Source organism: Lampetra fluviatilis, chromosome 60 (assembly GCF_964198595.1).
Source record: "Lampetra fluviatilis chromosome 60, kcLamFluv1.1, whole genome shotgun sequence".
In the NCBI taxonomy this organism is placed as follows: domain Eukaryota; kingdom Metazoa; phylum Chordata; class Hyperoartia; order Petromyzontiformes; family Petromyzontidae; genus Lampetra; species Lampetra fluviatilis.
Genome location: NC_136334.1, coordinates 6,654,156 through 6,678,866, shown reverse-complemented (window position 1 = coordinate 6,678,866; position 24,711 = coordinate 6,654,156). Strand labels below are relative to the sequence as shown.

The 24,711-nt window shown below is 53.2% G+C and overlaps 1 protein-coding gene across 1 annotated transcript in view; it reads left to right on the top strand.

Moving 5' to 3' along the window:
- LOC144950938 (kelch-like protein 1) overlaps positions 1–24,430 on the top strand; it is a 47,257-nt gene extending 22,827 nt beyond the window's left edge. The window contains exons 4-10 of the mRNA XM_078881119.1: positions 14,855–15,067; positions 15,717–15,903; positions 17,685–17,912; positions 18,398–18,560; positions 19,542–19,754; positions 20,671–20,842; positions 24,248–24,430. Of these exons, the coding sequence (XP_078737245.1) occupies positions 14,855–15,067; positions 15,717–15,903; positions 17,685–17,912; positions 18,398–18,560; positions 19,542–19,754; positions 20,671–20,842; positions 24,248–24,307 (1,236 nt within the window). The 3' untranslated portion in view covers positions 24,308–24,430. The remainder of the gene's footprint in view (positions 1–14,854; positions 15,068–15,716; positions 15,904–17,684; positions 17,913–18,397; positions 18,561–19,541; positions 19,755–20,670; positions 20,843–24,247) is intronic.
- The last annotated feature ends 281 nt before the right edge of the window (positions 24,431–24,711 follow it).

The window sequence follows — 24,711 nt, the reverse complement described above, 5'->3', positions numbered from 1 at the left end:
CACCACCCACACCCCCAGCCCAGCACATCCACACCACCACGAACCCCACCACCCCCAATCTAGCCAACCACCACCATCAAATCAGCCACACCACCACCACCCCTTCCCCCAACACATCCACACCACCACGACCACAACCCAGCCACACCACCACCATCAATCCAGCCACACCACCACCACCCCCTCCCCCAGCACATCCACACCACCACGATCCCCACCCCCAGCCACACCACCACCATCAATTCAGCCACACCACCACCACCCCCTTCTCCTAGCCCATCCACACCACCACGACCCCAGGCCAGCCACACCACCACCCCCAACTCAGCCACACCACCATCACCCCTTCCTCCAACACATCCACACCACCACCACCCCCAACCCAGCCACACCACCACCACCCCCAACCCAGACACACCACCACCATCAACCCAGCCACACCACTACCACCCCTTCCCCCAGCACATCCACACCACCACCCCCAATCCAGCCACACCACCACCACCAACCCAGCCACACCACCACCACCACCACCCCAGCCCAGCCACACCACCACCCCCAACTCAGCCACACCACCACCACCCCTTCCCCCAACACATCCACACCACCACCACCCCTCCCCCAGCCCATCCACACCACCATCAACCCAGCCACACCACCACCATCAACCCAGCCACACCACCCACACCCCCAGCCCAGCACCTCCACACCACCACCCCCAACCCAGCCACACCACCACCCCCAACCCAGCCACACCACCACCCCCACCCCCAGCCCAACCGCACCACCACCATCAATTCAGCCACACCACCACCACCCCCTTCCCCCAGCACAACCACCCCACCACCCCCAAATTCAGCCACACCACCACCATCAATCTAACCACACCACTACCACCCCTTCCCCCAGCACATCCACCCCACCACCCCAAATCCAGCCACACCACCACCATCAATCTAGCCACACCACTACCACCCCTTCCCCCAGCACATCCACACCACCACGACCCCAACCCAGCCACACCACCACCATCAACCCAGCCACACCACCACCACCCCCTCCCCCAGCACATCCACCCCACCACCCCCAAATCCAGCCACACCACCACCATCAATCTAGCCACACCACTACCACCCCTTCCCCCAGCACATCCACACCACCACGACCCCAACCCAGCCACACCACCACCATCAATCTAGCCACACCACCACCACCCCCTCCCCCAGCACATCCACACCACCACCCCCAACTCAGCCACTCCACCACCATCAATCCAGCCACGACCACCACCACCCCCTCCCCCAGCACATCCACACCACCACCCCCAACTCAGCCACACCACCACCATCAATCCAGCCACACCACCACCACCCCCTCCCCCAGCACATCCACACCACCACCCCCAATCCAGCCACACCACCACCATCAATCCAGCCACACCACCACCACCCCCTCCCCAGCACATCCACACCACCACCCCCAATCCAGCCACACCACCACCATCAATCCAGCCACACCACCACCATCAATCCAGCCACACCACCACCACCCCCAGCCCATCCCAACCACCACGACCCGCACCCCAAATCCAGCCCAGCCACACCACCACCCCCTCCCCCAGCCCAGGCCAGCCACACCACCACCACCATCTCCCCCAGCCCATCCACCCCACCATGACCCCCACCCCGAGCCGCAATAGCCCCCCGCGCACATAAAAGGGCAGCGTGAATATTAACTCGTAAAATACCCCCCCTAGCCCCGCCCCCTAGCCCCCCCCCCCCATACAAAGACAAAGGTACCCCGTATAGCCTCCCACAGGATGTGGGGGTCAAGTGCTGTTGGTAGCAAATAGCAGCACAAGGCAAAGACAGAGATCCCCCCGTATAGCCTTAACAGACTGTTGGGGCAAGTGCTGTTAGCGAGCGCCTATGAAGACTGGCACGGCACACGAGGGGGTCGGGTGACCGGAACCACGCACACACCCAGCCGCCTTTGTCTCCCCCGGTGGCGATGTTTAACTTCACACAGTTACCAGGTTACTCATTTGAGGCTGAGTCGACCTAGGGGAGGAAGGCCTAAGACCGGTGCAGATCATCGTCCACCGGTTTGTCTGTAGCACCACAGACTCAACACTGCCCATAGACTCAACACTGCCCATAGACTCAACACTGCCCCATAGACTCAACACTGCCCCATAGACTCAACACTGCCCATAGACTCAACACTGCCCCATAGACTCAACACTGCCCCATAGACTCAACACTGCCCATAGACTCAACACTGCCCATAGACTCAACACTGCCCATATACTCAACACTGCCCCATAGACTCAACACTGCCCATAGACTCAACACTACCCATAGACTCAACACTACCCATAGACTCAACACTGCCCATAGACTCAACACTGCCCCATAGACTCAACACTGCCCATAGACTCAACACTGCCCCATAGACTCAACACTGCACCATAGACTCAACACTGCCCATAGACTCAACACTGCCCATAGACTCAACACTGCCCATAGACTCAACACTGCCCATAGACTCAACACTGCCCCATAGACTCAACACTGCCCCATAGACTCAACACTGCCCATAGACTCAACACTGCCCCATAGACTCAACACTGCCCCATAGACTCAACACTGCCCATAGACTCAACACTGCCCATAGACTCAACACTGCCCATATACTCAACACTGCCCCATAGACTCAACACTGCCCATAGACTCAACACTACCCATAGACTCAACACTACCCATAGACTCAACACTGCCCATAGACGCAACACTGCCCCATAGACTCAACACTGCCCATAGACTCAACACTGCCCCATAGACTCAACACTGCCCCATAGACTCAACACTGCCCATAGACTCAACACTGCCCATAGACTCAACACTGCCCCATAGACTCAACACTGCCCCATAGACTCAACACTGCCCATAGACTCAACACTGCCCATAGACTCAACACTGCCCATATACTCAACACTGCCCCATAGACTCAACACTGCCCATAGACTCAACACTACCCATAGACTCAACACTACCCATAGACTCAACACTGCCCATAGACTCAACACTGCCCCATAGACTCAACACTGCCCATAGACTCAACACTGCCCCATAGACTCAACACTGCACCATAGACTCAACACTGCCCATAGACTCAACACTGCCCATAGACTCAACACTGCCCATAGACTCAACACTGCCCCATAGACTCAACACTGCCCCATAGACTCAACACTGCCCATAGACTCAACACTGCCCCATAGACTCAACACTGCCCCATAGACTCAACACTGCCCATAGACTCAAAACTGCCCATAGACTCAACACTGCCCATATACTCAACACTGCCCCATAGACTCAACACTGCCCATAGACTCAACACTACCCATAGACTCAACACTACCCATAGACTCAACACTGCCCATAGACTCAACACTGCCCCATAGACTCAACACTGCCCATAGACTCAACACTGCCCCATAGACTCAACACTGCCCCATAGACTCAACACTGCCCATAGACTCAACACTGCCCATAGACTCAACACTGCCCATAGACTCAACACTGCCCATAGACTCAACACTACCCATAGACTCAACACTGCCCATAGACACAACACTGCCCATAGACTAACACTGCCCATAGACTCAACACTGCCCATAGACTCAACACTACCCATAGACTAACACTGCCCATAGACTCAACACTGCCCATAGACACAACACTACCCATAGACTAACACTGCCCATAGACTCAACACTGCCCATAGACTCAACACTACCCATAGACTCAACACTGCCCATAGACTCAACACTGCCCATAGACACAACACTGCCCATAGACTCAACACTGCCCATAGACTCAACACTGCCCATAGACACAACACTGCCCATAGACTCAACACTGCCCATAGACTCAACACTGCCCATAGACTCAACACTGCCCATAGACTCACACTACCCATAGACTAACACTGCCCATAGACTCAACACTGCCCATAGACTCAACACTGCCCATAGACTCAACACTGCCCATAGACACAACACTGCCCATAGACTCAACACTGCCCATAGACTAACACTGCCCATAGACTCAACACTGCCCATAGACTCAACACTGCCCATAGACTCAACACTGCCCATAGACTCACACTACCCATAGACTCAACACTGCCCATAGACTCACACTACCCATAGACTCAACACTGCCCATAGACTCAACACTACCCATAGACTAACACTGCCCATAGACTCAACACTGCCCATAGACTCAACACTGCCCATAGACTCAACACTGCCCATAGACACAACACTGCCCATAGACTCAACACTGCCCATAGACTCAACACTGCCCATAGACACAACACTGCCCATAGACTCAACACTGCCCATAGACTCAACACTGCCCATAGACTCAACACTGCCCATAGACTCAACACTGCACCATAGACTCAACACTGCACCATAGACTCAACACTGCCCATACTCAACACTGCCCATAGACTCAACACTGCACCATAGACTCAACACTGCCCATAGACTCAACACTGCAACATAGACTCAACACTGCCCCACAAACTCAACACTGCCCATAGACTCAACACTGCACCATAGACTCAACACTGCCCATAGACTCAACACTGCCCATAGACTCAACACTGCCCCACAAACTCAACACTGCCCATAGACTCAACACTGCCCATAGACTCAACACTGCCCCACAAACTCAACACTGCCCATAGACTCAACACTGCCCCACAAACTCAACACTGTCCATAGACTCAACACTGCCCATAGACTCAACACTGTCCATAGACTCAACACTGCCCATAGACTCAACACTGTCCATAGACTCAACACTGCCCATAGACTCAACACTACCCATAGACTCAACACTGCCCATAGACTCAACACTGTCCATAGACTCAACACTGTCCATAGACTCAACACTGCACCATAGACTCAACACTGCCCATAGACTCAACACTGCACCATAGACTCAACACTGCCCATAGACTCAACACTGCCCATAGACTCAACACTGCACCATAGACTCAACACTGCACCATAGACTCAACACTGCCCATAGACTCAACACTGCACCACAGACTCAACACTGCCCATAGACTCACCACTGCCCATAGACTCAACACTACCCATAGACTCAACACTGCACCATAGACTCAACACTGCACCATAGACTCAACACTGCCCATAGACTCAACACTGTCCATAGACTCAACACTGTCCATAGACTCAACACTGTCCATAGACTCAACACTGCACCATAGACTCAACACTGCCCATAGACTCAACACTGCCCATAGACTCAACACTGCCCATAGACTCAACACTGCACCATAGACTCAACACTGCACCATAGACTCAACACTGCCCATAGACTCAACACTGCACCACAGACTCAACACTGCCCATAGACTCAACACTGCCCATAGACTCACACTACCCATAGACTCAACACTGCCCATAGACTCACACTACCCATAGACTCAACACTGCCCATAGACTCAACACTACCCATAGACTAACACTGCCCATAGACTCAACACTGCCCATAGACTCAACACTGCCCATAGACTCAACACTGCCCATAGACACAACACTGCCCATAGACTCAACACTGCCCATAGACTCAACACTGCCCATAGACACAACACTGCCCATAGACTCAACACTGCCCATAGACTCAACACTGCCCATAGACTCAACACTGCCCATAGACTCAACACTGCCCATAGACTCAACACTGCACCATAGACTCAACACTGCACCATAGACTCAACACTGCCCATAGACTCAACACTGCCCATAGACTCAACACTGCACCATAGACTCAACACTGCCCATAGACTCAACACTGCAACATAGACTCAACACTGCCCCACAAACTCAACACTGCCCATAGACTCAACACTGCACCATAGACTCAACACTGCCCATAGACTCAACACTGCCCATAGACTCAACACTGCCCCACAAACTCAACACTGCCCATAGACTCAACACTGCCCATAGACTCAACACTGCCCCACAAACTCAACACTGCCCATAGACTCAACACTGCCCCACAAACTCAACACTGTCCATAGACTCAACACTGCCCATAGACTCAACACTGTCCATAGACTCAACACTGCCCATAGACTCAACACTGTCCATAGACTCAACACTGCCCATAGACTCAACACTACCCATAGACTCAACACTGCCCATAGACTCAACACTGTCCATAGACTCAACACTGTCCATAGACTCAACACTGCACCATAGACTCAACACTGCCCATAGACTCAACACTGCACCATAGACTCAACACTGCCCATAGACTCAACACTGCCCATAGACTCAACACTGCACCATAGACTCAACACTGCACCATAGACTCAACACTGCCCATAGACTCAACACTGCACCACAGACTCAACACTGCCCATAGACTCAACACTGCCCATAGACTCAACACTACCCATAGACTCAACACTGCACCATAGACTCAACACTGCACCATAGACTCAACACTGCCCATAGACTCAACACTGTCCATAGACTCAACACTGTCCATAGACTCAACACTGTCCATAGACTCAACACTGCACCATAGACTCAACACTGCCCATAGACTCAACACTGCCCATAGACTCAACACTGCCCATAGACTCAACACTGCACCATAGACTCAACACTGCACCATAGACTCAACACTGCCCATAGACTCAACACTGCACCACAGACTCAACACTGCCCATAGACTCAACACTGCCCATAGACTCAACACTACCCATAGACTCAACACTGCCCATAGACTCAACACTGTCCATAGACTCAACACTGCCCATAGACTCAACACTGCCCATAGACTCAACACTGCCCATAGACTCAACACTGCACCATAGACTCAACACTGCACATAGACTCAACACTGCCCATAGACTCAACACTGCACCATAGACTAAACACTGCCCATAGACTCAACACTGTGCAGCTGAGTGGACTTGTCGATAACCGCTATCAGCGCTGTGGAGGAGGCTCGTGAAGGACGCTGCTGCTGCCACTGGGCAGTTGGAGTTGGAGGCAGTCGCCCTCCAGCAATAACGCAGGGCAGAGGAGCGACGCTCACAACAACGAGCGGAGCGCCGGGGCGGCTAAAACGCAAAATATGTATTCATACTGGAGGAATCCGATGAGCTATGAAGCTCTTTTTCAGTCCCCGTGACCTCCTCCTGCACCTAGCCTGGCACAGCAGTCAAACCCACGGGCACCTGCTGGGTCAGTCTCGTGACCACCTGCACTTAGACTGGCACAGCAGTCAACCCACGGCACCTGCTGGGTCTGTCCCCGTGACCTCCTCCTGCACCTAGCCTGGCACAGCAGTCAACCCACGGCACCTGCTGGGTCTGTCCCGTGACCTCCTCCTGCACCTAGCCTGACACAGCAGTCAACCCACGGCACCTGCTGGGTCTGTCCCCGTGACCTCCTCCTGCACCTAGCCTGGCACAACAGTCAACCCACGGCACCTGCTGGGTCTGTCCCCGTGACCTCCTCCTGCACCTAGCCTGGCACAGCAGTCAACCCACGGGACCTGCTGGGTCTGTCCCCGTGACCTCCTGCACCTAGCCTGGCACAGCAGTCAACCCACGGCACCTGCTGGGTCTGTCCCCGTGACCTCCTCCTGCACCTAGCCTGGCACAGCTGTCAACCCACGGCACCTGCTGGGTCTGTCCCCGTGACCTCCTCCTGCACCTAGCCTGGCACAGCAGTCAACCCACGGCACCTGCTGGGTCTGTCCCCGTGACCTCCTGCACCTAGCCTGGCACAGCAGTCAACCCCATGGCACCTGCAGGGTCTGTGCCGTGACCTCCTGCACCTAGCCTGGCACAGCAGTCAACCCCATGGCACCTGCTGGGTCTGTCCACGTGACCTCCCGGCCAGCAAGCGATGTTGATCCTTCGCTGACGTCACCGCCACTTCGGCTGTTGTTGATGCTGTTGTTGGTGGTGGTGGTGCTATTGTTGTTGGTGGTGGTGCTATTGTTGTTGTTGTTGGTGGTGCTATTGTTATTGTTGGTGGTGGTGCTATTGTTGTTGTTGTTGGTGGTGCTATTGTTATTGTTGGTGGTGCTATTGTTGTTGTTGGTGGTGGTGCTATTGTTGTTGTTTTTGGTGGTGCTATTGTTATTGTTGGTGGTGCTATTGTTGTTGTTGGTGGTGCTATTGTTGTTGTTGGTGGTGCTATTGTTGTTGTTGGTGGTGGTGCTATTGTTTTTGTTGTTGGTGGTGCTATTGTTGTTGTTGGTGGTGCTATTGTTGTTGTTGGTGGTGCTATTGTTGTTGTTGGTGGTGCTATTGTTGTTGTTGGTGGTGCTATTGTTGTTGTTGGTGCTGTTGTTGGTGCTGCTATTGTTGTTGTTGGTGGTGCTATTGTTGTTGTTGGTGGTGCTATTGTTGTTGTTGGTGGTGCTATTGTTGTTGGTGGTGCTATTGTTGTTGTTGGTGCTATTGTTGTTGTTGTTGGTGGTGCTATTGTTGTTGGTGGTGCTATTGTTGTTGTTGGTGGTGGTGCTATTGTTGTTGTTGGTGGTGCTATTGTTGTTGGTGGTGCTATTGTTGTTGTTGTTGGTGCTATTGTTGTTGTTGGTGGTGCTGTTGTTGTTGGTGGTGCTATTGTTGTTGTTGGTGGTGCTATTGTTGTTGTTGGTGCTATTGTTGTTGTTGGTGGTGGTGCTATTGTTGTTGGTGGTGCTATTGTTGTTGTTGGTGGTGCTATTGTTGTTGGTGGTGCTATTGTTGTTGTTGGTGGTGCTATTGTTGTTGGTGGTGCTATTGTTGTTGTTGGTGGTGCTATTGTTGTTGGTGGTGCTATTGTTGTTGTTGGTGGTGCTATTGTTGTTGTTGGTGGTGCTATTGTTATTGGTGGTGCTATTGTTGTTGTTGTTGTTGTTGGTGGTGCTATTGTTGTTGTTGGTGGTGCTATTGTTGTTGTTGGTGGTGGTGCTATTGTTGTTGGTGGTGCTATTGTTGTTGTTGGTGGTGCTATTGTTGTTGGTGGTGCTATTGTTGTTGTTGTTGGTGGTGCTATTGTTGTTGTTGGTGATGCTATTGTTGTTGTTGGTGGTGGTTCTATTGTTGTTGTTGGTGGTGGTGCTATTGTTGTTGCTGTTGGTGGTGCTATTGTTGTTGGTGGTGCTATTGTTGTTGTTGTTGGTGGTGCTATTGTTGTTGTTGGTGGTGCTATTGTTGTTGTTGGTGGTGCTATTGTTGTTGTTGGTGGTGGTGCTATTGTTGTTGTTGGTGGTGCTATTGTTGTTGTTGGTAGTGGTGCTATTGTTGTTGGTGGTGCTATTGTTGTTGTTGGTGGTGCTATTGTTGTTGTTGGTGGTGCTATTGTTGTTGTTGTTGGTGGTGCTATTGTTGTTGTTGGTGGTGCTATTGTTGTTGGTGGTGCTATTGTTATTGTTGTTGGTGGTGCTATTGTTGTTGTTGGTGGTGGTGCTATTGTTGTTGTTGGTGGTGCTATTGTTGTTGTTGGTGGTGCTATTGCTGTTGTTGGTGGTGGTGCTGTTGTTGTTGTTGGTGGTGCTATTGTTGTTGTTGGTGGTGCTATTGTTGTTGGTGGTGGTGCTATTGTTGTTGTTGGTGGTGGTGCTATTGTTGTTGTTGTTGGTGGTGCTATTGTTGTTGTTGTTGGTGGTGCTATTGTTGTTGTTGGTGGTGCTATTGTTGTTGTTGGTGGTGCTATTGTTGTTGTTGGTGGTGGTGCTATTGTTGTTGTTGTTGTTGCTATTGTTGTTGTTGTTGTTGGTGGTGCTATTGTTGTTGTTGTTGTTCGGAGTGGGTGGGGAGAAGCCACCTCGCCTGGCTCGCGTGCTCTTGCCAAGGAGCCCCTCCCCCCCCCCCCGTGCCTTTTTACGATCCCAACATCACGCTCGACTATAAACCACCGAGCCGGAGTCATAATAATATTTATTATATATATAGTATATTTATTATATATAGTATGTAACATTTGTGACCTTGGGAAAGACAGTGGCTTTCTCACCTTCGTTCCACACAGCCACCCAGCACCACCACCCCCAACCCCACCCACAACACCCACCCCACCCACTCACCCCACCCGCTCACCCCACCCGCTCACCCCACCCGCTCACCCCACCCGCTCACCCCACCCGCTCACCCCACCCGCTCACCCCACCCGCTCACCCCACCCACTCACCCCACCCACTCACCCCACCCACTCACCCCACCCACTCACCCCATCCACCCACCCCACCCACTCACCCCACCCACTCACCCCACCCACTCACCCCACCCACTCACCCCACCCCACTCACCCCACTCACCCCAACCAATCCACCCACCCAACCCACTCACCACCCCAACTCCATCCACTCCACTCACCCCACCCCACTCACCCCACCCCACCCACTCACCCCACCCCACCCATCTGATGATGCTACTACAGGCAGTCCTCGACTTACGATGGAGATGCGTTACGACGACCCCATCATCGTAAGTCGAAAATATTGTAAGTTGAAGATGGCATAGCCTACCCAGGAGTCTTAAAGAATGCTGATAATTTAGCAAAACAGAGCAATTTACAGTACCGTACTGTATAAACTATATACTGTCTGAATTTATTAATTACAATACTGTATTGCACAGTAAAATGTAAAAGTAAAAAAACAAGGTAATTTCTTAGCCTACCTATATGAACTACAATTTAATGGAACATTTTTTTCAGGAAACAATCCTGTCTGCTATTAATAAAAAAAAAACTTCTAACATGCACTGAACGTATCGTATCGTGGTAACCCTAAAATGAAATCGCTAAAGCTACGTATCATAGTGTATAGTGTAGTGTATAGTGTAGTGTATAGTGTGTAGTGTATAGTGTAATGTATAGTGTAGTGTATAGTAGTGTAGTGTATAGTGTAGTGTATAGTGTAGTGTATAGTGTAGTGTGTAGTGTAGTGTATAGTGTAGCGTATAGTGTAGCGTATAGTGTAGTGTATAGTGTAATGTATAGTGTAGTGTATAGTGTGTAGTGTATAGTAGTGTATAGTGTAATGTATAGTGTAGTGTATAGTAGTGTATAGTGTAGTGTATAGTGTAGTGTGTAGTGTATAGTGTGTAGTGTATAGTGTTTAGTGTATAGTGTAGTGTATAGTGTAGTGTATAGTGTATAGTGTAGTGTGTAGTGTATAGTGTAGCGTATAGTGTAGTGTATAGTGTAGTGTATAGTAGTGTATAGTGTAGTGTATACATGCATTGAACGTATCGTAACGTATCATATTGTACTCTACCCACCAATATTCTGTCCGTCGTCTGCACACTTGATCGATGTTAGGTTTCGATTTAAAGTTTTCGTGACTGCAGGGATTCATCTGAATCAGTCACGAAAGCTTTAAATCAAAATGTAACCGCCACTACGGGGTGGGATTCCACAAAACTTTCTTCACCTGAGGACGGCTGCTTGCCTTGTGGCCGAAACGTCGTGAGAATAATTTTATTAAGTTTTATTTTTATTATTTTATTATTTCCCTTCTACGTGACTTTACCGAAAGAACCAAGAAGACGGTTTTAGGTTGTTGATGGCAATTTTCTCGTATCGCTCTCGCCATCGTAAAATCGAAAAATCACAAGTCGGACCCCATCGTAACTCGGGGACTTTACCTGTATACCTTACCTGTATATAAAAACAACATGGCCATCTTCGTTCTCTTCAATCATGTGCACCAACAGGGGCTTGTGCACAAACACGTCCACGTACACGTGCAACTCGTGCTCTCGTTTAGCCCCGCCCCCCCCTCCCAATACGTTCCATTCATTGGCTACCACTTTCAGATAAGCCCCGCCCCCCCTCCCAATACGTTCCATTCATTGGCTACCACTTTCAGATAAGCCCCGCCCCCCCTCCCAACACGTTCCATTCATTGGCTACCACATTCTGATAAGCTCCCCCCTCTCCTCTCCTCCCCCTTAACTTGTATTTAAGAACCATTGGAACCTCATTTGCCAGTAAAAAATATGATAATTGGTTTTTTACCCTTCCATCTGGCAACTAAACTGACGCCTTTTTTTACAAGGAGTCATGTTTGCATAGACCACAATACCTGCAGTCATAATGCAAACAAAAAAACACAACTCTGATAATGTATGTGTGGGGGTCGCTAGCCCCCGAGATCCCTCCCTCGATAATACTAACGGCCGGACTAACATCATCAATCGCCCCCCCGCTGCTAAGCGAACCGCCGCTAGGCTCCTCACCCAGGGTGTGGGAGCCGTCACCCGAGGATTCCCCTCCACCGCGGGTCCGCGTAGCAGGCATGGTTAACCACGTACGCGCACACCCACACACAGCTCTGCACGGCACTCACCCAACACTGACCACTCACGTTAGGATCGCGCACCTGTGTTACACACGTCGTGAACGTGCGCGCACACCCATACAGCTCCACACGCGATGCCCACTCTTGCGCCGCTCTGCGCCGCGCTGGCCGCTCACGTTACGATCGCGCACCTGGGGTACGCCGATTACGCACGCCGAGAGCTTACGCAAGTAACGAGCGCACGCAAGCGGGGCACACGCCGACACAACGACTCAAGCCGCCGCCGCCGTGCGCGCGAGACAAACCGTACAACAATGCGCAGCCGATTACGCGCTCGAGCCGCGGGGTCGGGGGTCAGGGGTCCACCACCGCGCCGCACTTTACGCAAGTAACGAGCACACGCAAGCGGGGCACACGCCGACACGACGACTCGTCCCCTCCCCCACTCGCGCGTGCACGTCAACACAAATATCGTACAAGGACGATTCTCCTCTCACACGGCTGCGTAGTCACGCCAACACACAAAAGTGCTCTCCCCGGGCGTTAACGCACACACCTCCGTACCCGCACAATCGTACAGAGACCACGGCCTTTATGCATACAACGACCACACACTCGCGAATGCAGTGCACGCTAATACCACGTTCCAAAAACACCCAACAACACGGTTTTGTTACTACGCTCGAGATTTTATTAGCCCTTGCTAACCAACCGAGCCACCCGTGTGTGTGTGCGGGCCAGCAAGGCGCTTCTAACCCACACTCTGGTGCCGTGTAGCCCTATTCTATGCTGCGCTCTCTGCTAAACCGCTTTCCTACTCGTCCTTACCCCGAACTAACCCTCTCCTACGGATCCTACTCTCCGCTCTGAGGTGTTGTAAGGCGCGCAACACGATACCGTCTGTAGTCCTTGGTGACCTTGCGGCGCTCAGATCGTCCTGCAGACAATCTAGCGGCTCGCCCGATGACTCCTTCGTCGCTGACCCCGTGTCCAAACTCCAGAAGAAGAGAGTTCCCTACTGCCCCTGCGTTTTCTTTTAAACTATTCACATCAAAGGCTAGGCGCCCCCGTCCCGACCGCCTTGGTCTCTCGACCAATCCTGAGCCTAGGATTTTCCGCTCTTTTGCGATCCCGCCGGCCTTTGAACTTTCCACCAATCAGTCGTCCCGGGTCCTGATCCCAGCTATCTGCCTTGCTGACCCGTGTTTGTGTTTGTATGCGTTTCTAACTGCGGGGCTCTCTGAGCTCGCCGTGGTCGTGCGATCTCAAATCCGCCCACGGCGCCGCAGTGTTACTTGGCCTGGGAAGGGTCCTGTCCAATTCCCTGGCCCTGAGAAACCGTGGGGTAACCCCCCTAGGGGGCCCTCGGGTGAAAACTCAGGGTAGGTGACCCGACCACGAGGCCCTACGTGGGTGCGTGTTTATGTGGGGGGGGTGATGGGGGGCAGTGCGGCGGTGGAAGCCGGGCGGCTCCCTGGCTCGGCCGAGCGGCCCCGTCGCTGTGGCACCACATATGCACTGTCCTTGAAGTTGATTGGTCCACACCCGAGATAGCTTTCCTTAGAGCCCAGTCTCACATGGTGTTGGACCAGATGACGCATGTATTTAAGAACTTGCATCTTGGAATCGCTGCCTCACTTGATGCAGCAAATCTGGCTGTGACGGTCCCACCTGATGACGCAGACTTGCGTTGCCTCCGAAACGTCGTGATTTTTATTATTTTATTTTTATTAATTTTAATTTCATTTTTTTTACCCACGTGACTTTACCGAAAAAACTAAGAGTATGTATAGCCGCATCAAACCTCACAAAAATAATATTCAGGGGTCTACCTTGGCTCCTCCCACCCTCAACCAGTATATATACAAGGACTGTGTTCTTGGAATTTCTCTCACTTGATACAGCTATCATGCTGTGACGGTTCCACCTGAAGACGGAAGCTTGTGTTGCCTCCGAAACGTCGTGATTTTTATTTTATTTTTTATTTTATTTTACTTTTATTAAATGAATTAGAAATGATACAGCAATCGTGCTGTGACGGTTCCACCTGAAGACGGAAGCTTGTGTTGCCTCCGAAACGTCGTGATTTTTATTTTATTTTTATTTTACCTTTATTAATTTAAAATTTTTACCTACGTGACTTTACCGAAAAAACCCTAAGAATACGGAAGCTTGTGTTGCCTCCGAAACTTCGTGATTTTTATTTCATTTTTATTTAACTTTTATTAATTTAAATGTTTTACCTACGTGACTTTACCGAAAAAACCTAAGAATACGGAATCTTGTGTTTCCTCCGAAACGTCGTGATTTTTATTTTATTTTTATTTTATTAATTTTTATGTTTTACCTACGTGACTTCACCGAAAAAACCCAAAAATATCAATCCTTGCAGTCACGAAAGCTTCAAATCTAGAACATGTATAGGACCCATCCATGTCGTAATTTCGTCGTTGTCTGTCCGTCCCGTCCGTCCGTCCCGTACTCGGCAGGACAACTTCGCCTCTGTGTGCAGCTGTCACGAGTTCCTGACGCTCTCACCCAAGGACCTGCGGCAACTCATCTCGAGCGACGAGCTCAACGTGAGCGGCGAGCGGTGGGTGCTGGAGGCGCTACTCGTCTGGGTGCGTCACGACCCGGACACGCGGCGCGCCACCCTGCCCGGCCTGCTCGTCCACGTGCGGCTGCCGCTGCTGCCCCCCCAGGTGGGGGCTGGGGGGCAGCGGGGGGGGGGGGCAGCGGGGGGGGGGGGATGGAGGATTTGCGTGAACGGTCGCGCGGTTTTGGGAGGAGTTTGGGTGGTCGTGGTTGATGGTGGTGAGGGTGGTGGTGAATGTGATGCTGATGATGGTGGTGAAGATGATGGTGGTGAAGATGATGATGATGGTGAAGATGATGATGGTGAAGATGATGATGATGATGTTGATGATGGTGATGATGATGGTGAAGATGATGATGATGGTGAAGATGATGATGGTGAAGATGATGATGGTGATGATGATGGTGAAGATGATGATGATGGTGAAGATGATGACGCTGATGATGGTGAAGACGATGCCGACGCTGATGATGCTGCTGCTGATGGTGAAGACGATGCCGACGCTGCTGCTGATGATGATGATGCTGATGATGATGGTGATGCTGATGATGATGGTGATGACGATGGTGAAGATGACGCTGATGATGCTGATGATGGTTAAGATGATGCTGACGCTGATGGTGAAGACGATGCCGACGCTGATGATGCTGATGATGATGCTGATGATGATGGTGAAGACGTTTCCGACGCTGCTGCTGCTGATGCTGCTGCTGCTGATGATGATGGTGAAGAACGACGCGTTGTGTGTCGGCCAGCTCCTGGCAGACCTGGAGTCGAACGCGCTCTTCCGAGAGGACATCGACTGCCAGCGGCTGCTGTTGGAGGCCATGACGTGTCACCTGCTGCCCGAGGGCCGTGCCCTCCTGCACAGCCCACGTGTCAGACCGCGCAAGTCCACGGTGGGACTCCTGTACGCCGTGGGGGGAGTAGATGGCGTCGAAGGTGTGTGTGGGTGTGGGTGAGTGTGTGTGGGTGGGTGTGTGTGTGGGTGGGTGGGTGAGTGGGTGTGTGGGTGTGTGGGTGTATGTGTGTGTGAGAGTGTGAGTGTGTGTGTGTGGGTGAGTGTGTGTGTGTGGGTGAGTGTGTGTGTGTGGGTGAGTGTGTGTGGGTGGGTGTGTGTGTGGGTGGGTGGGTGAGTAGGTGTATGTGTGTGTGTGTGGGTGAGTGTGTGTGTGTGGGTGAGTGTGTGTGTGTGGGTGAGTGTGTGTGTGTGGGTGAGTGTGTGTGTGTGGGTGAGTGTGTGTGGGTGGGTGTGTGTGTGGGTGGGTGGGTGAGTAGGTGTATGTGTGTGTGTGTGGGTGAGTGTGTGTGTGTGGGTGAGTGTGTGTGTGTGGGTGAGTGTGTGTGTGTGGGTGAGTGTGTGTGTGTGGGTGAGTGTGTGTGTGTGGGTGAGTGTGTGTGGGTGGGTGAGTGGGTGGGTGTGAGTGTGTGGGTGTATGTGTGTGTGAGAGTGTGAGTGTGTGTGTGGGTGAGTGTGTGTGTGAGTGGGTGTGAGAGTGTGTGTGGGTGAGTGTGTGTGAGTGGGTGTGAGAGTGTGTGTGGGTGAGTGGGTGGGTGTGTGTGTGGGTGTGTGAGTGAATATGTGAGTGTGGGTGAGTGTGTGGGCGAGTGTGTGAGGGAGTGTGTGAGTGAGTGTGTGAGTGAATATGTGAGTGAGTGTGTGGGTGATTGTGTGTGTGGGTGTGAGCGTGAGAGGGTGTGTGAGTGCGTGTGTGTGCGTGAGTGCTTGAGTGTCTGTGTGAGTGCGTGTGTGTGTGAGAGTGTGTGTGTGAGAGTGTGTGCGTGTGTGTGTGTGTGAGTGTGCGTGTGAGTGTGTGAGTGTGTGTGAGTGTGTGTGTGAGTGCGTAGATCGCCATTTATGGCTGCAGGGTTTTGGTAGTACATGTTGTTTGAGTCGTTTATTGTGAAAATTCCGTCACAGTTCCTATGATCACTGTTCCATTGCTTTTATGGCTTTATTTTGGTGATTTCGAAAAGTGTATTGGTTTAGCCATGTTTGTGTTGTTGTAGTACGGAGTTAGACTGTTGGCCTTAATCTAAGTTGTCTTGTGGTTGTTGTTGTTTGACTTGCATCCCACTGGGATTTTTGCACACAGCGTTGGTGTACGGTGCTTTTTTTCTGCAATATTTTGCTGTCTTTTCTTGGATTTTCTGTTTGCACTCAGTCAGATATTCACTTCAAGATGTTTTCCTTTTTTTCGATTTAAAGCTTTCGTGACTGCAGGGATTCATCTTCTTGGTTCTTTCGGTGAAGTCACGTAGAATGGAAATAATAAAATAAAAGTAATAAAAATAATAAAATAAAAAAAATTTGTGATTTTTTTTTTTATTTTATAGAATGCAAATAATAAAATAATAAAAATAAAACCTTTTAAAAGACTTTTTTTATTATGTTATATATTTTTTTTATTTTCCAGTATATAAAATGGAAATAAGAAAATAAGTATTTCCCATTACCTATTTTTATTATTTCATTATTTCCAGCCTATAAAATGGAAATAATAAAATAATGATAAAAATTCCCCGTTATAAAATAATTATTTTATTATGTTTTATTTCCATTACTTTATTATTTCCATTCTACGTGACTTTACCGAAAGAACCAAAAAGATGTTTTCCTGTTCGTGTTTTAGTTTTTTTTATTTATTGCGCTTGCACCCGATTCAAGAGCCGAACGGCTCACAGGGCTCTCCACCTAACACACGAACTTGACCTTGAACCAGGCGAGGCCACAGTGGAGAGTTTCGACGTCCGACGCGGCCGCTGGGCGACCGTTGGCACGATGAGTGGCCGCCGCCTGCAGTTCGGCGTGGCGCTGGTGGAGGGGGCCTTGCTGGTGGTGGTGGGGGGCCGTGACGGCCTCAAGACCCTCAACTCGGCGCAGGCGCTCTGCCTGCGCACGGGGGCCTGGAATGAGCTGCCCCACATGGCCACGCACAGGCACGGACTGGGTAAGGCGCCAACTCCATCGCCCGTCCGTTTTTTTTTTAAACATTTCATTTTTTTATAATATTTTTTTCTAATATTTTTTTAATAATATTTTTTAAAATAATATGTTTTTTAATAATATTTTTTTTTATAATATTTTTTCTAATAATATTTTTTGAATAATATTTTTTTAATAATATTTTTTTTGATAATATTTTTTTTTAATATTTTTTTTTATATTTTTTTTAATAATATTTTTTTAAATAATATTTTTTTTAATAATATCTTTTTTAAGATCTTTTTTTTTACTAACTCACACACATAGGCTACGAACCCATAAACCTGGCTTACAAACCCATACACCTGGCTTCAGGACCCACAAACCTGGCTTATCAGTGGGACAATCTTAATATACATTTTATTTGATTCTTCTTTTTTTTTTACTTTTTTACAGGCTAACCCTAACCCTAACCCCTGCCTCCCCTGACCTCACGTCCCTGGTGTGTAGGGGTGGCGGTTCTGGGGGGCCCTCTGTACGCGGTGGGGGGCCACGACGGCTGGAGCTACCTGAGCTCGGTGGAGCGCTGGGACCCCCAGACGGGGCGATGGAGCTTCGTGGCTCCGCTGGGGAGCGCACGCAGCACTGCGGGAGTCGCCGTGCTGCAGGGGAAGTGAGCGGCGAAGTGACCACCACCACCACCACCACAACAACTCGTCCACTCATCCAGCCACTCACCCACTCATTCACTCATCCACCCACCCACTCACCCAACCAACCCCTCACCCACTCACTCACTCACTCATCCACCCACTAACTCACCCACCCACCCACTCACCCACTCAATCACTAACTTACTCGAACACCCACTCACCCACCCACCCACTCACTCACTCACCCACCCACCCACCCACTCACTCACTCACCCACTCACCCACTCACTCACTCACCCACTCACTCACTCACTCACCCACCAGACGGGGCGATGGAGCTTCGTGGCTCCGCTGGGGAGCGCACGCAGCACCGCGGGAGTCGCCGTGCTGCAGGGGAAGTGAGCGGCGAAGTGACCACCACCACCACCACCACCACAACAACAACAACAACCCGTCCACTCATCCAGCCACTCACCCACTCATTCACTCATCCACTCACTCACCCACCCAACCAACCCCTCACCCACTCACTTACTCACTCATCTACCCACTTACCCACTCCACCCACCCACCACTCATTCACTCATCCACCCACTCACCCACCTAACCAACCATTCACCCACCCACTCACTCATTCATCCACCCACTCACTCACCCACCCACCCACTCACCCACCCACCCACCCACCCACTCATCCTCCCACTCACTCACTCACCCACCCACCCACTCACCCACCTACTCACCCACCCACCCACCCACTCACCCACTCACTCACCCACTCACCCTCTCACTCACCCCTTTACCCACCCACCCACCCACTCACTCACCCACCCTCTGACCCCCTTACCCACCCACTCACTCACTCACCCCCTGACCCACCCACTCACCCACCTACCCACTCACCCACCCACTCACCCACTTACTCACCCACCCACTCACCCACCTACCCACTCACCCACCCACTCACCCACCCACCCACCACCCACCCCATGCCCGCGCAGGCTGTTTGCGGTGGGCGGTCGAGACGGGGCCTCGTGCCTGCGCTCCGTCGAGAGCTACGACCCCCATGCGGACCGCTGGAGGCCGCGGGCCCCGCTCTGCGTGGACCGCGGCGGGCCCGGAGTGGCCGCCTGCCACGGCCGCCTCTACGCCGTCGGGGGCCACAGCAGCCCCACGGCCAGCCACGGGGCACGCATCCTCGACTGCGTGGAGAGGTGGGGGGGGGTGGGGGGGTAGAGGGTGGAGGTGGGGGGGAGATATGGGAGAGGTGGGGTGAATGGGGGTGGAGAGATGGGGGAGGTGGAGGGAGATGGGGGAGGTGGGGGGGGGGGAGATGGAGGGAGATGGGGGAGGTGGAGGAAGATGGGAGAGGTGGGGGAGGTGGGGGGGGGGAGATGGGAGGGAGGTGGGTGGAGATAGGGGAGGTGGGGGGTGGGGGGAGGTGGGGAAGGGGGAGAATGTGGAAGTGGGGGGGGGGGGAGATGGGAGGGAGGTGGGGGGGAGATGGGGAGGGATGGAGATTGGGGGGGGAGAGATGGGGGAGGTGGGGGTAGGAGATGGGGGAGGTGGGGGGGAGATGGGGGGGTAGAGGTGAGAAGGGAAGGAGAGATGGGTGAGGTGGGGGGGAGAGGTTGGCTACGTACGGTGCGAAAGAAGGTCAACATACACCCCTCCCCCACCGTGTCACTCGCTTCCCACTCCCCCTGCCCCATGTTCACCCCCCCCCCCCCCGTGCTTCCCCCACCCTCCCCCGTGCCCCCTCCCCCCGTCCCCCCCTCCCCCCTCTCCCTCCTCCCCCGGTGGCTCCTCCCCCCCTCCCCCGGTGCCCCCTCCACTCCTCCCCTCCCCCCGTGCCCCCTCCCCCCGTGCCCCCTCCCCCCCTCCCCCTGTGCCCCCTCCCCCCGTGCCCCCTCCCCCCCTCCCCCTGTGCCCCCTCCCCCCGTGCCCCCTCCCCCGCGCCCCCTCCCTCCCACCGTGCCCCCTCCCCCCCTCCCCCCGTGCCCTCTCCCCCCCTCCCCCTGTGCCCCCGCCCCCCCTCCCCCCGTGCCCCCTCCCCCCGTGCCCCCTCCCCTCCCCCCGTGGCCCCTCCCCCCCCTCCCCCCCTCCCCCCTCCCTCCCCCCCTCCCCCAGGTACGACCCCCAGACGGAGTCGTGGAGCCGCGTGTCCCCGCTGGGCGTGCCGCGTGACGCGGTGGGGGTCTGCGTGCTGGGCCACCGGCTCTACGCCGTGGGGGGGCACGACGGGGCCTCGGCCGTGCGCCGCGTGCAGGCCTACGAGGCCCTCGCGGACACCTGGGTCGAGGTGTGTGTGTGTCTGTGTGTGGGTGTCTGTGTGTGTGTGTCTGTGTGTGTGTGTGTCTGTGTGTGTGTGTCTGTGTGTGTGTGTGTGTCTGTGTGTGTGTCTGTGTGTGTGTGTGTGTGGGTGTCTGTGTGTGTGTGTCTGTGTGTGTCTGTGTGTGTCTGTGTGTGTCTGTGTCTGTGTGTGTGTCTGTGTGTCTGTGTGTGTGTGTGTGTGTCTGTCTGTGTGTGTGTCTGTGTGTGTCTGTGTGTCTGTGTGTGTGTCTGTCTGTGTGTGTGTGTCTGTGTGTGTGTTAGTGTGTCTGTGTGTCTGTGTGTGTCTGTCTGTCTGTCCGGCAATACAGCCTCCTACCTCCTCGCGGTGCCGGACGGGCAACTCTGTCGTGGGCAGTGCTGTGGGGGGAGGGCCAATGCCTCATTGGCCTCTCCCCTCATGGCGTCTGTGACCACCACAGCGGCTAAACGGGGGCTCTGGACAGGTGCGAGGGGCTGGTAACCCCTCCACCTTCAATTCATTACCACTAAACCACGAATTAAACATAAATCTGTAACAAATAAGCTTGTGCCGGAGGCTCCGGGGGGACAGGCGTCTATGACGTCTCCTGGCCAAACCCCAATTGGCGGAGCCAGGAGATGGAATCTTCACCCTCGGGGCTCCTCCAGAAACAACGAAAAACTACTACGGATGGCCACGTGGAATGTTCGAACGCTCACTGCGGAGGAGAGGCTGCCACTCCTTTTCCGGGAGCTGGACCGGTACCGCCTGGATCTCTGTGGCATTCAGGAGGTCCGGTGGACCGGCTCTGGCTCCTGCCACCATGAGGGGTGGACAGTCCTCTACTCGGGGCAGGAGACTGCCAAACAACAAGGTGTGCCTCTTCTTCTGAACAAAAGAATGAAGGGGGCGTGGGAGCGTGGCGGTGAGGTGTGGGAAGCTGTAAGCCCCAGGCTACTTTGGGCTCGCCTTCCCATCAACCAGAGGCGTGGTGGTCGTGGTTACTTATGTCCCCACTGAAGACGAAAATACGTGGAGGGATGCAGGCAAGGCTTATAAGTCAGATGGCTTCTATGACCTCCTGTCACACGTGCTGGCTAAAGTGGCCCCTCGGGATAAAGTCATCCTCTTGGGTGAGAGCCGTGAGGGGCTGCACGGATGGGTGGTGGCCGCGGGTTGCTGAGGAGATGGAATCTGCCTCAGTGGCCCGCAATCACAAATCGCTCTTTAATTCCATAAAAAAAAAGTAACCTGCAGCGCCACACCTATTACCATAATTAGGGAAAAGAACGGTGATCCAATCTCCGACCCTCAGGAACAGGTTTGCAAATTTGCTGAGCAATTCTATGAGGTCCTTGGGGAGGGGAAATCCCTAAGCCTGGAAAATACCATGGGGCAATGTGGGGATGACCCTGCTGAGGCTGAAATTTGAGGAAGAAGTCACCCCCTGTGAGTGGCTGGCTGAGGTGCCATCTGAGACCAAGAAAGGCACCGGGCAGAGATGATCTCCCAAGCGAAATGCTGAGGGAGAGTGGCGTTTGTGCACAGACTGCCCTACATGACATCATAACAACAGTCTGGACCACTGGATGGGTTCCGCAAGATTGGAAGGATGCTCTGGTGGTCCCCATTGTTAAGAAGGGAGACCGCACAGACTGTAACAACTACAGGGGCATCTCACTCTTCAGTGTGCCGGGAAAGGTCCTGTCAAGGATTATTCAACATCGCCTTGCTAGGCACGCTGAGGAGAGGCTTGCGGAGCCCCAATATGGTTTCACGAAAGGGCGGTCCTGCACAGATGCCATGTTTTCTGTCCGTCTGCTACAGCAGAGGTGTAGGGAATTCCTACAAAGCCTACATCTCTGCTTTATTGACCTGGTCAAGGCCAATGATACCATTAGTAGGCCTGGGCTCTAGGCTATTCTTCGTGCTTTCGGAGTCCCTGACCCTCTGCTCACGATCATTAAGGACCTTCATGATGGCGAGCGGGCCTGGGTAAAACTACATGACCGGGAGTCGGAGCCATTCCCTGTTCATCTTCGGGTGCGACAGGGATGTCCTCTGGCTCCCACATTATTTCACATCTATTTCGACCACGTAGTTCGTGAAGCCTTCAGTAGCTGTATCGGAGGAATTTCCATCTGGTACAGATACAATGTGAGGCTTATCGATACCCGGATGCGGTCAAAGGATGGCTCCCTATTGGTCAACCACGTTACGTATCCCGATGATCTGGTGATTGCTGCTCACTCAGAGGAGGAGTTGGAGGGGCTGCTGCTGTACCTGGAGCTTGCCACTAAGAGGTGGGGCCTTACCAAAACCAAGCACCTGCCTGGGTATTTTGTAACATCAAACACTCCACCCCTTCATCTCCTCATTGGTGATGGGGCAGTTGTGGAGAGAGTGGAGAGTTGCCCATACCTGGGCAGTGTGCACATGACCGACTCCGGTTTGATAGCAGAGGTCTCACTCCAAATCAGTCGAGCGGCATTATCTTTCCATCGGTTGCGTAACGCTGTGTGGAAGCTACCTGGTCTGTCGCTCCGCACGCAGCTTCAGGTCTTCTCGGCCACGGTCATTCCCTCCCTTCTCTACGCTTGCGAAACGTGGACCGCCCTAATGGAACATCTTCGCCGGTTACAAACATTTAGGCTGGCCTGCTTACGATCCATCCTGGGTTTAACCAGGCTCGATTGTGTGAGGAGCTCACAAATCCTTGAAAGATCTGGACAAACGCCCATCGGTGAGCTCCTCCGGCAGGCAAGGCTGCGTTGGCTGGGTCATGTAGCCCGCATGCCCAGCCACCGCATGCCTACACAGCTTTTGTTCGGCCGGATCGAGGGGGCTAAACGGGCGCGGCACGGGCTAGAGAAGAGATGGAGTGATGTGGTACAGGAGGACGTGGAGCTGAGTGGACTTGCCGATGACTGGTACCAGCGGTGTCAAGATCGGCCTCAGTGGAGGAGGCTCGTGAAGGACGCTACTGGGCAGTTGGAGGCAGTCGCCCTCCAACAACAACGGAGGGCGGAGGAGCGACGCTCACAACAACGAGCGGTGCGCCGGGCGGATAAAATACAGCAAGTTGGCACAGGTGGTGCATCAGCCAGTCATCTCAGTCTGCCCCGAGACTTGCCAACGGGCGTTCGACACTTCACGTGACCTCAACGTGCACCTAGCCTGGCACAAGCGCCGTGGTGATGTCACCGCCACTTAGTCGCGAATGGCGGTCGTTGTTGTTGTACCAGGTGCGTGTGTGTGTACCACTGGGGAGACAAAGGCGGCCGGGCGTGGTGCTGGCCACCCACCCCCTCGTGTGCAGTGCCGGCCTTCATAGGTGCTGCTCGCTAACAGCACTTGCCCCGACAGTCTGCAAAGGCTACACGGGGGATCTTTGTCCTTGTCTTTGTGTGCCAGGTGTCTTCTCTGTGCTCGCCACGAGCCGGGGCCTGTGTGGTCGTGGTGAAGTCCACGTGAAGAGGCAGACCAACTCACCACCCCTCCTCACCACCTCCTCACCACCTCCTCACCACCTCCTCACCACCTCCTCACCACCTCCTCACCACCTCCTCACCAGCGCTCCTCACCACCTCCTCACCATCTCCTCACCATTTCTCACCACCGCTTCTCACCACAGCTTCTCACCACAGCTCCTCACCACCTCCTCACCACCACCTCCTCACCACCTCCTCACCACCACCTCCTCACCACCTCCTCACCCCTCCTCACCACCTCCTCACCACCTCCTCACCACCACCTCCTCACCACCTCCTCACCACCACCTCCTCACCACCTCCTCACCACCACTCCTCACCAACGCTCCCGCTCACCCGAGTTCGATTCCCGCTCACGGACACCCAACACCAGTCGCGATTTTCTGA